This window comes from Vulpes vulpes, chromosome 5, assembly GCF_048418805.1.
Source record: "Vulpes vulpes isolate BD-2025 chromosome 5, VulVul3, whole genome shotgun sequence".
Taxonomy (NCBI): Eukaryota; Metazoa; Chordata; class Mammalia; order Carnivora; family Canidae; genus Vulpes; species Vulpes vulpes.
This window is the reverse complement of record NC_132784.1, coordinates 129121930-129135471: the sequence shown is the minus strand read 5'-3', so window position 1 is coordinate 129135471 and position 13542 is coordinate 129121930. Positions and strand designations below refer to the sequence as shown.

The window sequence follows — 13542 nt, the reverse complement described above, 5'->3', positions numbered from 1 at the left end:
TTTCTACTGACTGAGAAAAACATGTTTTCATGTTGCTTCTATATTTTTAAGCCTTGTTTTTGCTGGTAGTTAATTACCTGAACTGACACTAAAAAGGTTCTTGTACAGAAGGCATTTTGCTGCACTGGGAGTGTGTTTTCTTTAATTCTCTTAATACTTTGAAAGATTTCATTCCTGTTCATTCATGAGGAAATGAGCTAAAATGAATTTTTCACCATGCCATAGAGAAATAGCTGAGGCTGAAACCCAGACCATCTGAATCAAGATGAATCATGTCTATACACTTAGTCAGTTTTTATTCTTCCTCTATATCCCAAGTCCAAGGCCCTGAGACAGGTGCGCACATGGGGAGAGTTTGTGAGTGCAGGGCTTCAAGTGTCATAGACTGGACTTAGATTCTAACCTTTTAATTATCCAGTGCATAAGTATGGGTAAACTATTTGCATTTTCTGAACATACCAAATAGACACAAATAACAGTTATAGAAGATATAACGTGGCACACGTATCATATCTAGCTTAGGCATTCCTTTTAGCTGCTACATCATAAGTACTAGCTCCTGGCTCTTTCTCCCCACATAATGAACAAAGGAAATGATGAGGAGCATTGGTTATAGCCCTGCTGATACACCCTCCAAGGCCAATATTAGGGGACTTCTGGACTCTGACCATTACCAACATCATTATCATCTTCAGCAGCAGCAGCATCTGACTTTATATTTTTGCTTAATTATTTTGTTTCTTGCATGTGGAGATGCAGAATTATAGAGCAACTGAGAAAGTGTTCTTCAATGCTGTGTTGCTGGGATTGAAATCTGGATTCTAGTACTTACCAGTTTTATGAAATCAGGCAAATGGCTCCTCTCTCTGAACTCACTTTATTTGTGAATTGGAATGAAAGTAATTATCTCAGAAGTTATTGAAAAATTAAATAAGATTTAAGTTTTGCATGCAAGGTTATCAAATAAGTGACATTTAATTTGTACTTAATGGATATTGCCACTTATTCCTTCTTAAGACATGATGGGGATGAATGTGAAAAAAGTCACTTATCACCAAAGCATTTATTCCCATTGGATTCACTCATTATAAAGACAACCTTAATTTTTAATACTTTGGAATGTGCTAGAGGAATTTCATAGATTTTTGACTGACTTGACCTGCAAACTCCATTCTGAATTGTCTCTGTGGTGGTGATGGTGATGTAGGTATTTATTACCCAGTGGTGCTGATGTGAGAGTGTCACTTCAACCTAAGTTATCAGAAATGTATACAGTCACCCCTCTCCAAAGAATACGTCTTGGCCTTTCTAAAAACTGTGAAATTAATAAAATACATCTTTTAGACACCCTGCAGCTGCAGCTCATGAACACCTCTGCCTACTACACCTACCTCCTCCTCCTCCTGAAGAGCCTGATGTACTCCATCATCATCACCATCTGTTTACTTGGGAGACCAGCGCTTGATGGCAATGGGAAGAGTTCCTAACACATGGTGCCACCAGGGTCCACTTTTTCCCATTGTCTTTTGTCCCTCTAAGTGTCTGCTGAGGATCTAGTCAGGCTTTGTTTCTATGATTGGGTTATTTCCTTTCGCGTGTGTCTTTCTTTGTAGGGTCACAATGCAGAATGGGTTTATAAACCCCTGGGCAAACACAAACTTTCACTCTGCAGCAAGAACAAATTCCTTTATGACTCAGGGGTGGGGACAGGGGGCCATCTCCAAGGACTTCATCACTTCTCTCTCTTTAATGCCCACCCACTCCTCAGCCACGCAGTACCCATGCCTCTGTGTACAGCCTGCATGCAGCTTCCAGCTGTGTCCTTGAACTCTTTTACCATATGATTTCTTGGAAGCCCTTCATTGTACATACCTAGAAGATCACCTCCTTACTGACTTACTTTTGTACTGTTTTTCATAATAAAAGTGATCAAAAATCTACTTGGGCCTATGTGTACTTTTATTTGGTCCAATCTAACTGAGAGTCAGAGGTAAGAGGCAGCATGACAGCTGAGCCTTCCAACACAGTGTTGGTTGTAATATTGGCCAACTCCACATTTTTAATTCTTGTGCTGAGATGGTCCTTATGATACTTTCTTTGGGGGCACTGGACACAGGAGAGCCACAGCCAGTGAAGTTGCCCAGGTTATTTCTCTTTCAAAGGTTAACTGATTCAGACCCATTTGGTTTCAGACACTCTGGTGATGACTGTTTAACATGTGGCATGGCCGGTGGGTGTGCTCAGACCTATAGCAGTGTTTCACAGGCGCTAGGTTTTCTGATCTCACATGAATCCCATGAGAGCAGCACTAACACTAGAAGTGTAAGGAGATGGAGAGGGTAAGGGCTTGGACTCCGATCCCCAAGTGCCTCGGTTTAAATATTTAGCTATTTGGACTCTCTGCGACATAATTTTCTCATGTGTAAAATGAAAATACAGTGTGCCCTGTCTTATGGACTTGTGTGGATGAGATGCATTAATTACCCTGGGTACATGCAAATCCTCAAGAGTATTAGCTACTGTTGGCACTTTGGAAATAGATAACACACCTGCACATGCACACAAACACTAACAAGGGTGTCCACTCATTCATGTGTGTGTTTGTAATTCTACAAACATAGATGTACAACAAAATGTTAATGTGTGGTAAGTTGTGGAAAAAATTAGTTGTATGCTTTTATATTTTCACTAATAAATGCATTTAGAGTAATAACTTTTATATATTGGAATTGAAACAATGTCTTATTTAAAATTGGGAAGCTTTCTGTGTTTTATTACAATCAGCTTCAGTTTCTGTGAAATGAGTGATTTAGAAACCAAGTAGAGATTCCCATGTGGAAACAACATAAGGCCCAGCAGATAAAGGAAGAGGAAGTTTAATTTTGATCTACTCCCCGATTCTCAAAAATTTGTGAAGATCTCCTTGGACCAATTCCTGGGTTTCTGCTTAGGGATCTGGAACTGTTTCTGGATGTGGAAAGCACGGAGGCACAAAGAGAAAAGTAACAAATGACGTAGAGGTGTATGGCTGATGTTCCTGCTGGGGCTCCTAGGCAGCATGTCCTGTGGCTTCCAACTCCTTAGCCCAACCCAACTGGGGCTGCCCTGGACTTGGAAGGTGCAGAGAGTGGGGTTGGAGGTGTTAATACAGGAGATAGTGGGGTGGGATGAGGGCGCTGGTGTGGCGATGATGTTTATTTTCTCAGGTTTATTTTTGTGTATGTGCTCTTTCAAATGCGGTTGATTTGTGGAAAATACTTGAAGTCAAACCAGCCCCTACTGCTTGGGGGAGTGCAAGAGGTGTATCGGGTGTTCTAAGATGAAATAAGGACAGTTAAACCACAGCCAACATTGCTCACTTTCAAAAGACACAACTAATGGAAAGAAAACATCCATCTGCACACACATGTTCCTGCTGTCAAACTTAGGCTATGAGTGATGGGTTCTCCTGTTTTATACCAAGTTCATTCCAAGTAGCTGCTATGTGAATTGGTATCCTTTGACCAGGACTGTTGAGATACTTCTCCTTTACTCCACTCCGATGACACTGTTCTGAAGGAAGCTGCACGCAGATTTGTTGTAGTACTAGGTGATCCCTGACATTTCATCAGGATCTGTGCTTTTCCATGGCATGTGATTTTGAGGCTCCTACATTTGGTCTCATTTTGTCAGTGTAGGCAGGGTGACACGAGATACTTGCCCATGAAGCAATTAGCACAGGCAGTCTGTAGACGTCACAACAGTAGGATGCTTCTTCCTCACAAGGACACAGACATATGGAAGCCCACAGTTCAACTATGTAATTGGATGTCATAGACTGAATCATCTCAGCTCCTTTAAAGGGACAAGTGAATACAGAGTCAGGTTACACAAGGCTTAATAGAGACATGCACATCAGGTAAGTGTGCTGAGGGTGGAACAGAGGAGGGCTGTTCAGAAATGTGTGCACAAAGAGCAAGTGTACCTACCCCCCCCCACCCAAGTACAGTACACAGAGGGTGCCCAGTCCCAGAACCAAATCTGTCCAATCTTTGGGGAAACAAACATCTATTGCTGAGATCGCCACCCTAGGCTTTCACAGTCTAACTTTACAGCAGTTTCTCACCATAGGCATCACTCCACGCATGCTTCAGCCCAGCATAACTTTCTCAGGGTAAATTATACAGTCACATCCATCTTAGGCATCATCTGTGAGCCTGGTGTAAATGCAACTCCACTCCTCAGATAGGATAGTCTAACTGTGGCCCCATCACTGAGTTCCTGAGATTTAGATCTAAAGGCCAAAATCTGCAGACCTGCCTTACCTCTTTCTCCACCTTAAGAAACTCTTTCAGTTTATGCCTCTACCTCCCACACCCCTCCTGGTGGCACTTCCATCATTTGGTCCATTCTCAGCAGAGCAAGGTGGAGCTGAATTGACTCGTAGAAATGCACATTTGGCACTGTCATTACATTCTATAATTATTTCTTCAGCAAATATCCTGACAAAATAATACTTGTTTTCCATTATCTACATTTTTTCTCTAAAATCATAAAAAAATATAAATATCTGAGTATGGAAGAAAAGTTAAAAAATTATTATGTTCCACAAAATATTTTCATCCACTTAAAATTATATTTATGTAGTTTACAACAAAACAGTAAATGTTTAAACTATCAAGCATGGGATCCCTGGGTGGCGCAGCGGTTTGGCGCCTGCCTTTGGCCCAGGGCGCGATCCTGGAGGCCCGGGATCGAATCCCACGTCGGGCTCCCGGTGCATGGAGCCTGCTTCTCCCTCTGCCTGTATCTCTGCCTCTCTCTCTCTCTGTGTGTGACTATCATAAATAAATAAAAATTTAAAAAAAAATTAAAAAAAAAAAATAAACTATCAAGCAAAAGAAAAAATGTAATGAAAAGCTGCAGAATCCAGGGAACAGCAGGGCACTTGTGTATAGCAGCTCCCATTCTTTCCCAGTTCCCTTCACCCAGCACCATAGACATGAAGGTTCTTCCAAAATAGAGAAAGCCATGAGGACTGGTAACAAAATTACACAGTGTAAGGGAGCTCAGTTAATTTGGGGTGGGGAGTGATGTGATGGTGAACTGACAATCTGTGTCCTGTGCAAGCAGGAAGGCCTGGGTCACTTCTGGTCTGATGTTGTGGTCACAGCTCTAGCAAGCATGTGTGCAGCTACAGCTATGTGCATGCTTAGCAGAGACTCAAAGAGAGCCCAAGCCAGCCAAGTACTGCTATTGGACCTTGAGGTGATTGGTATATGCAGAGGTGACATGGAAAGACTCAGAAAAAGTATAATCTGGGATTACTTATATTTTAGTCCATACAGTCTATGTGCTAATTGCCTAAAATATTCATGTGCTGCCCAATACCTACAGCAAAACCATTTGCCAGAGTTGAAGTCTTGCCCTAAGTAATTTTGGTGACCATGAAGCTATGTAGAGATGGGTTATCCCCAGAAAACTAGGCTGAAAAATAAGATAATTTAAAAAGAAAATGTCAGTGGCATGAGCAGGCCCATACTGCAAGGGATATATCACAGATAAAATACAAGCAACTTCTCAGGGTACAACCAGCAATGAAAGTAACCTTTTGGGGAAAAATCATAATCTAGAGTTGCTATAATATGTTTTCAATAAAATACTTTTCAATAAAAAAACACAGTCAGGAATAGAATCACAAAAGTGTGACTATTCTTAGGGGAAAAAAACCCTTACAATTCAATATAAACTGTCCTTCAGTTTGTGCAGATAGTCTCTTTAGCAGACAAATACTTTGAAGTAGGTATAAGAAATGTGTTCAATAAATACAGAAAACCATGTATAAAATACTAAAGGAAACTATGACAACAAAAATCAACAAATAGATATTCTAATGAAGGATACCAAAATTACAAAACAGAATATTTATATAAAAGAAATAAAATCTCGATTAGAAAAGTTGTAACTTGAAGTGGTATAGTCATAGAGGACTTCAAGAGAATATTCCAGTTGGCAGATGAAAGAAACAATCTCGAAACAAGGAACTTTTCCAAACTGATAAAGGGCAACTATAAAATGTATAGCTGACATCACACTTAATATTGAAAGACTAAATGCTTTTCCTCAAAGACCAGGAACAAGACAGGGATGCCTGCTCATGACACTTCTGTTCAGCATGGTATTAAAGGTTACAGACAGTGAAACTAGAAAAATGTAAATATGTCTAGCAGACTGAAAAGGAAATTGGAAGTGTCTTCAACCACAGCTGACATGATCCTGCGTGTAGATAATTAGAGAGAATCTACATGTATGTGAAACCAAAAGAGAAACTCAGAAACAAGTCGGCATCATCACAAAGTACACATTCAATGTACAAAATGTCAGTTGGATTTCTGTATACTAGCATGAACAGTTTGAAAATGAAAATTCCATTTACAATAGAACCAAAAAGAAGAAAACATTTAGGAATTAATTTAACACAAGAAGAGCAAATCTTGCATGTTGAAAATTACAAAACAATACAGAAGGAGATTTAAGAACTTCTAAATAAATGCAGAGATGATCCATGTTCATGGATTAGAAGCTTCAATATTGCCATGATGACAATTCTTACCAAATTGATTAAAAATTCAAAGCAGTAGGTTTTGTGGGCACAAATGAACAAACTTGCACTAAAATTAACATGAAAACCAAAAAGACCTTGAATAGACATAATGATAATATTGAAAGAGAACAAAGTTGGGGGGATGGACATGGTCACCCTGCAGAGGCAGTGGGAAGAAAGGCTCATCCAAGATTTGATTTGGATGATGAAACTGATGATGCCCCACACAGAGAAGGTATGGAAAGCTTTATTATTGACAAATGAGGTCCTGGGGACAGCAGAAAAGCCTTTCAAGCAAGGACTGGTGGCACCTGATTTCAGAGCTTACAGAAAGATTAAGTTTCATAATTTAGCCCATGTGCTGCTGGTTTAAAGAATATAGAGTTCACAGGAAGAGACCTGAGATTACAGAAATAATATCTCATGTCTATGGTCCACCGGATTTTGATAAACGTGTTGAGTTAATTCAATGCAAGATGAGATAGTCTTTTCAACAACTGGCTCAGCTACAAATGGATATCCCAAGGCAGAAGCATAAATTTCTTTCCTCTATGCATGAAAATTAATTCATGATGGACCACAAACTTACGGTAGAGCGAACACTATAAAATCTAGATGAAAACACAGGAGAGAATCTTTGTGATACAGGATGAAGGCAAGGAGTTCTTAGATATGACCCCAAACACATTACCCATAAAAGAATACGTTCTGATAAACTGGATTTCATCAAAACTGAAAACATGGGTTTCAAAAGTCCTCATGAAGAAAATGAAAAGACTACAACCTACAAAAAAAATTTGTGCATCTTATAAGGGACTTTTATCTAGAATGAATAAAGAATTTCCACAACTCAGTAAATCTTGACATCACTCCAAAAAATAATAAAAGGGTTAAAATATATATTTCTCTGAAGAATTTCTCATTGTGCTCTAATAAGCACAATGAAAATATTTTCATAATTTAGTCCCTAGGGACAAATGAAAAGCCCAAGGAGATACCAGTTCTCACCTGCTAAAATGTCTGTCATCCAACAGACAACCTCTAGCATGTGTCAGTGACAAGAAGGAGAAACAAGCTGGTTTTTTTTAAATAAGTATAATTAATATATAGTGTTATATCAGTTTCAGGTATACAATATAATAATTCAATAATTCTATGAATTAGGGTAACTCAGTGATTTTGACTCTCTATTTATGGCATCTTCCCTTGGGAAATAACTTCCTCCCTGCAGAAATCAACAAAATCACAAAAACCAAAGCACAAAGCAAATCAAACACCCTGATCAGGTTGGACAAATAGCTCATAGGAAGCATTTTGTTGGAGAAAGGTCCATTGTAAAGCTAATAAATGGATAGCCCTTTATAGATATACAAAATGTTATTAATGAACATCATTAGCATTCTCTACCGGTTCAAGTCTCCGCCAACACCACTTGGGTTTCTTACTGAATTTGGTATAAAATACCACTTACTTCTTCATTTCCCCAGTGCCTGGTAAAGCCATGACCTTCTCTATGCTCTGAGCCCTCTACAGGGATCATATGTATGAGGGCAAGGAACCAATAAAGGAGAGACTGAGGGGTGATGAGTTCACAGAAGTCCAGACACGCTAACACCAGGCTCAGCACGGACACGAATCTCTAAATGAATATCACAGGAAATGATAAAATGCGTTCATGGTGCTGGAGAGGGACAGGTTTTCTTGAGTAGGACTCCAAAGTATGCAAAGTCTGTGACCAAAAGAGATTGAGCACAGAATTGAGAATCTCTACTTAATGAAATTGCTTTAGACGAAGACAAATTAGCTTAGACAGAAGATAAATTAGCTGAGGAAATTTATCAGCTAAAACACACAAAGGTTAAATATGCAAGAGATTTAAATCATTCAAGTTAAAAAATAGTTAATAACAATTCCACTAATCTTAATTAACTTTAATAATTCAACTTATGTATCATTTTATCCTTACTTTAACATGTATTTGCAATGATGTATTATAATAATACTTGAATTATCTCCATTTGCAGTTTTTTGCATTTATAAGATTGTTAAATTATACTTGATACTAAATATAATCATAACTAACAGTCTTCATTTGCCGGACACCCTCCTCACTGTTCTGCATGTAGTGCATTATTTAATCGTCATAAACCTATGAGGTAGTTGCTGATTTTCCTTTCTGCAGATGAGGAGCTGAGAAACAGCGGTGTGAGCACGGACTCCAGGGCTCACAGCCAGGACAGGGGGCCTGGGAACAGCGCAGGTGGCCTGGCTCTGCTGGATGCTGGAGCCTCTGCAACCCAGCCTCCCCTTGGCTGCACCTAAAGGACACGGAAAGCTGGTCTCTGAGGGAGAACCTTCATGGGCACCAGGTATGAAGAGAGCCCCTCAGCTTCCTCGTCATCAGACAGGTGCCCACCACCTCCTCAAACCACCTGACCCTGTGTGGTCGCCCTCAGGTTGGTGAAACATTAAACGTCAGGTGACAGCACAGGCAGTGTTTATATAGAACATGCATGTGTATTTCCCAGGTCAGGAACTGGGGGATCAGATTCCCGGGGAAATGCTGACTCCCAGCAGCAGAGCCCTGAGGGGTGGGGGACAGCCTTGCTGTGACAGCCAGTCTGGGTGCAGTACAAGTGCCCGTCACTGTCAGGGGATGAATCAGTGCCTTGGCTGCAAGCAGTGGTACAAGGAGCAGCGCAAGGGAGCAGTGAACTGTGGGGACAGACTCATGGACAGACATGGGCTGACAGGGATGCTAGGCCATTTATATACACGTAAATGTGCACTATTCACGGGCAAATCTCTACAGTTTTCACAGGTACAGAGGACACCAAACATAACACAACCCTCTCATTTGAGGCTGGGGACAAAGGAAATCAGCAAGGAGAAGCCATTTACCTAAAATTACCAAGCACTCTTGAGTCCACAGGTGGCAAAACAGGTTTCCTACATTGTATTTCCTCCCGGGCTCTTCCAGACACCACTTCCCTGGGCTCCACCCTGTGGACTGTCCCTGTAGGACCTGCCTGCAGCGCCCAGCAGGGGGGGCCGGAAGACAGAGGAAGGAGCAAGCCAACTAACTACTGCAGCTTTTAACCCAGAATCTCAGTACTGAAGACAGGACCACAATTCGCATTCAAAGCAACAGCCCAGTGAGGACAAAATTAATCCCTGAATCACAAACATCCACGCAGGTTACGTAGGGCACAGGCCTCAGAGCCTGGCAGACTGGAGGTTCTCCGTGTGTCTTTCCTAGCTGGGCAATCTCAGGTGGGTGACTCCACCTCCCTAAGCCTCTGTCTCATCTGCAGAATGGGGTGAATGACACCTGCTTGAGGCTTGCAGGGAGGGAATTGGTAGGTACAGCGTGTGACACTCAATGCATTTGTTATTATTTAATGGGTCAATGATTACTGTTACGACTTTTGAAAAAAATTAGCCTCACAAAAGGAAGCAACTGCTAATTCACAAAGGCTAGAAGAGTCTCTCTATGTTCTGAGTCCAGCACCGTTACCTAAACGACGGCTCCTCAAGAACAGCTTCTGCTCCTTGTTCCTGGCATGTGAGAGAGATTCCTGAGTTCAGCAACCTGTCTGAAACTTTCCTCACTGCCCTCATTATCTTTAGGTGTTAAAAGAAATTCTCTCCCCCCACTCACACACACAATTTCATAGTTTATGAAAGCATAATATTTTACACTTTACACTTTACAGCATAATATTTTACACTTTTACATTTTACACTTTTACATTTTACACTTTACAGCATAATATTTTACACTTGTTTTCCCATGAAATCTGGCAACCCTATGTGAGGCTGCCTTTTTCCTTGAGGAGCAAAAGATATTATCTAGCAAATTAATTTTCTACGACCACATACACTTACACACACTCAGACACATTTCCACGTATCTTTGGAGGAGAATCAAATGTGGAGAATCAAATGTGGACCAACACAACTGATCCTAATTTCTTCTAATAAAGCCCATTTAAAAATGATCAGATTTGTTACACTATATTAAAAAGTCCAATGTGAGGCATGTTTAGCCTGTCATCCTCTGTTCCTAGAGAATACTAATGTGTATCACAGAATTTTCTTATTTTCAAGGATTCCAAATAAGTTTCTGTTCGAAGAAGAGCATGGCCCCATACCTGACATGTGGTCTGCATGTAGTGACTGAATTTGAAATGCCACATCCATTCAATGAGAGGTGCCCGCAGTAGAGAGGATGGAGTGGGGGTTCTAATCCTACTGCAGCAGCTCATGGTTTCATCTTTAAGTGTCTAAGTTTCTGTGGTTCCATAGGATATGGAATATGAATATATTGCCTACAAACTGATTTTAAAATAGGGTTACCAGCTATTGCACTACTGGGTACTTACCCCAAAGATACTGATGTAGTGACACATCAGGACACATGCACGCCAATGTTCATAGCAGCAATGTCCACAGTAGCCAAGCGGTGGAAGGAGCCACGATGTCCTTTGACAATGGATGGATAAAGAAGATGTGGTCTATATATACAATGGAATATTACACAGCCATCAGAAAAGACCATTTGCTTCAACGTGGATGGACCTGGAGGGTATTATGCTGAGTGAAATAAGTCAATAGGAGAAGGACAATTATCATATGGTCTCACTCATATGTGGAATATAAGAAATAGTGAAAGAGGTTATAAGGGAAAGGAGGGAAACTGAGTGGGGAAAAATTAGAGCGGGAGACAATCCATGAGAGACTCATAACTAAGGAAAAAAAACAAAGGGTTGCAGAAGGGGAGGTGGGTGGGCAGATGGGGTAACTACGTGATGGGCACTGAGGAGGGTACTTGATGGATTGAGCACTAGGTGTTATACTATATGCTAGCAAACTGAATTTAAGTTCAAAAAATGGGGTTACTAATCTAACAAATGAGAAATATTTTTAAGAAAAAGTATGTATTCAAACACAAAGTGTTACAAACATGTAAATTGAGGATGAAAGAAATATTTTACCTACAATCCTCTCATCAAATTATACAAATGACTTTCCCATTTCGGGTTTTCTGGGCTTGTCTAGTTCTCTAAGCATTGACATCACATGTACATCCAATTTATTCCTTGTGACCTAGTGAAGAAGTCAAACTGGATTAGATCTCAGACTCTCCCATGGTCAGAAGGGAGTTGTCCCAGGTCAGGGAGAGCAGGCCAGCATCTCAGAGTTTAAATGAAAAGGTTGAAGCTTCATCATCTGGCTCTTTGCACCAGATCAGCCTGAGTCCACACCTGCTCTGACCCACCTGCCTCTCCCCTGGGGCTGAGGTCAGGGGCCATCAGAACAGTTGTATTCATGGGAGGAGGATGACCTGGGAGGACAGGAAGTACTGCTCCCTCAAGAGCCACCTGATTTCTCTCTTCCTGGGGACCAGGAGGTCTTGCACAGATACCCCCCAAATATCTTATGAGTCTACTATTGTGTCGCATTCGAATGGTTTTTCCTAAAACTTTTTTTTTAAAGATTTTATTTGTTTATTCATGAGAGAGACAGAGAGAGAGGCAGAGATATAGGCAGAGGGAGAAGCAGGCTCCCTGTGAGGAGCCTGATCCAAGAACTGATCCCAGGATATTGGGCTCACAACCGACACAGAGAGAGAGAGAGACAGAGAGAGAGAGAGAGAGAGGCAGAGACACAGGCAGAGGGAGAAGCAGGCCCCATGCAGGGAGCACAACATGGGACTTGATCCCAGGTCTCCAGGATCAGGCCCTGGGCTGAAGGCGGCGCTAAACTGCTGAGCCACCTGGGCTGCCCTAAATGCTGCCCTTGACCAGAAACACAGTCTATCCCAGCTAATCAGGTCCAAACACCAAATATGTGTAATGATTCCCCTGTTGTACATAAGACCAGATACACAATAGCCAATAAATTTAAGCTAAATACTATCTCCATACAGCTGCCTGACCTGCCAGCCTTGTGAGGAAATCCCTGACCTCCCAGCTCATCCTACTTGTTCCCTCTGGGCTGCTTCTAATGTTCATAATACTACCATTTGCCTTGCATCCCTGGAGCAGAGTGCTCCATTGTGCTTGTGGCCTTGAATTGCCCATTCCGTGGATTGTTTCCTTTGGATAAAGCACACCACACTCTACAGACTAAATTGTTTCACTACCTTGTTTGACACACCTAGGAGAGTATTTGGGTGGAGGTATGGGACAGACTTCAATACACACTAAGGTGTTCATGGCCAACAGGTGTTGAGCCTTTAATGTCATCAGTGTTTAGAAACAAATGGTAACAGCAATGAGAGAAACAGCATATTGAGTGCTGACAATAAGAAATATAATTTATTTCCTTAAAAGAAGACAAATGTGGTGAATTTTCTTCCTGAAAATAAGATAAACTAATTGGTGAAAATCTAGAAAAGGAAGAAAGTAGGAACAAAAGAGTTCACTATATTTCTCATCATCCACATTGCTCACCTTTGATACTGAGATTCTTTCTACATGTCCTATTGCTGTGCAGATTTAACCCCCATTGTCACTCTGTTTCCTACTTAACATTTTAATCCAGCTGCCCTAGATACCTGCTGAGGGCCTGAATGATGAGCCTGGAATATTCTTTTAGCAGAGTTTTCTAGTCACCACCTCACCTGCTCAGCAAAACCTCATGCATTTGGGGACACATGAGCTTTCAATCTTGGTTATAGCTCAGCATATCCGCCTTTCAGTTTTTACCAAGAGGAGGAGCTCAGGAGCTGGGTTTGGTACTGAGCACTGAAGGGCCCAAGCCTCCCTGGCCTAGCCAAGTCCCTTCTGGGCCACCCCCACTACCATCTCCTTCCAGGCTGACAGGTTATCATTAACATAACTAATTGCCAAAACTACACCAAGAAGTCCCTCCTATACTTGGAATAAGAGAAATGGAACCTTCATTTCAGATGGAAGACAATGCTACCTTGACTTCTCAAAGCTTCATTTCAG

The 13542-nt window shown here is 41.2% G+C and overlaps 1 gene segment (V, D, J or C); it reads left to right on the top strand.

The window, feature by feature from the left end:
- The window catches only part of LOC112908571 (T-cell receptor gamma chain C region 5/10-13-like), a 40308-nt gene extending 38821 nt beyond the window's left edge, over window positions 1-1487 (top strand). The window contains 1 exon segment of the C gene segment in view: window positions 1345-1487. Coding sequence covers window positions 1345-1487 — 143 coding nt within the window.
- The last annotated feature ends 12055 nt before the right edge of the window (window positions 1488-13542 follow it).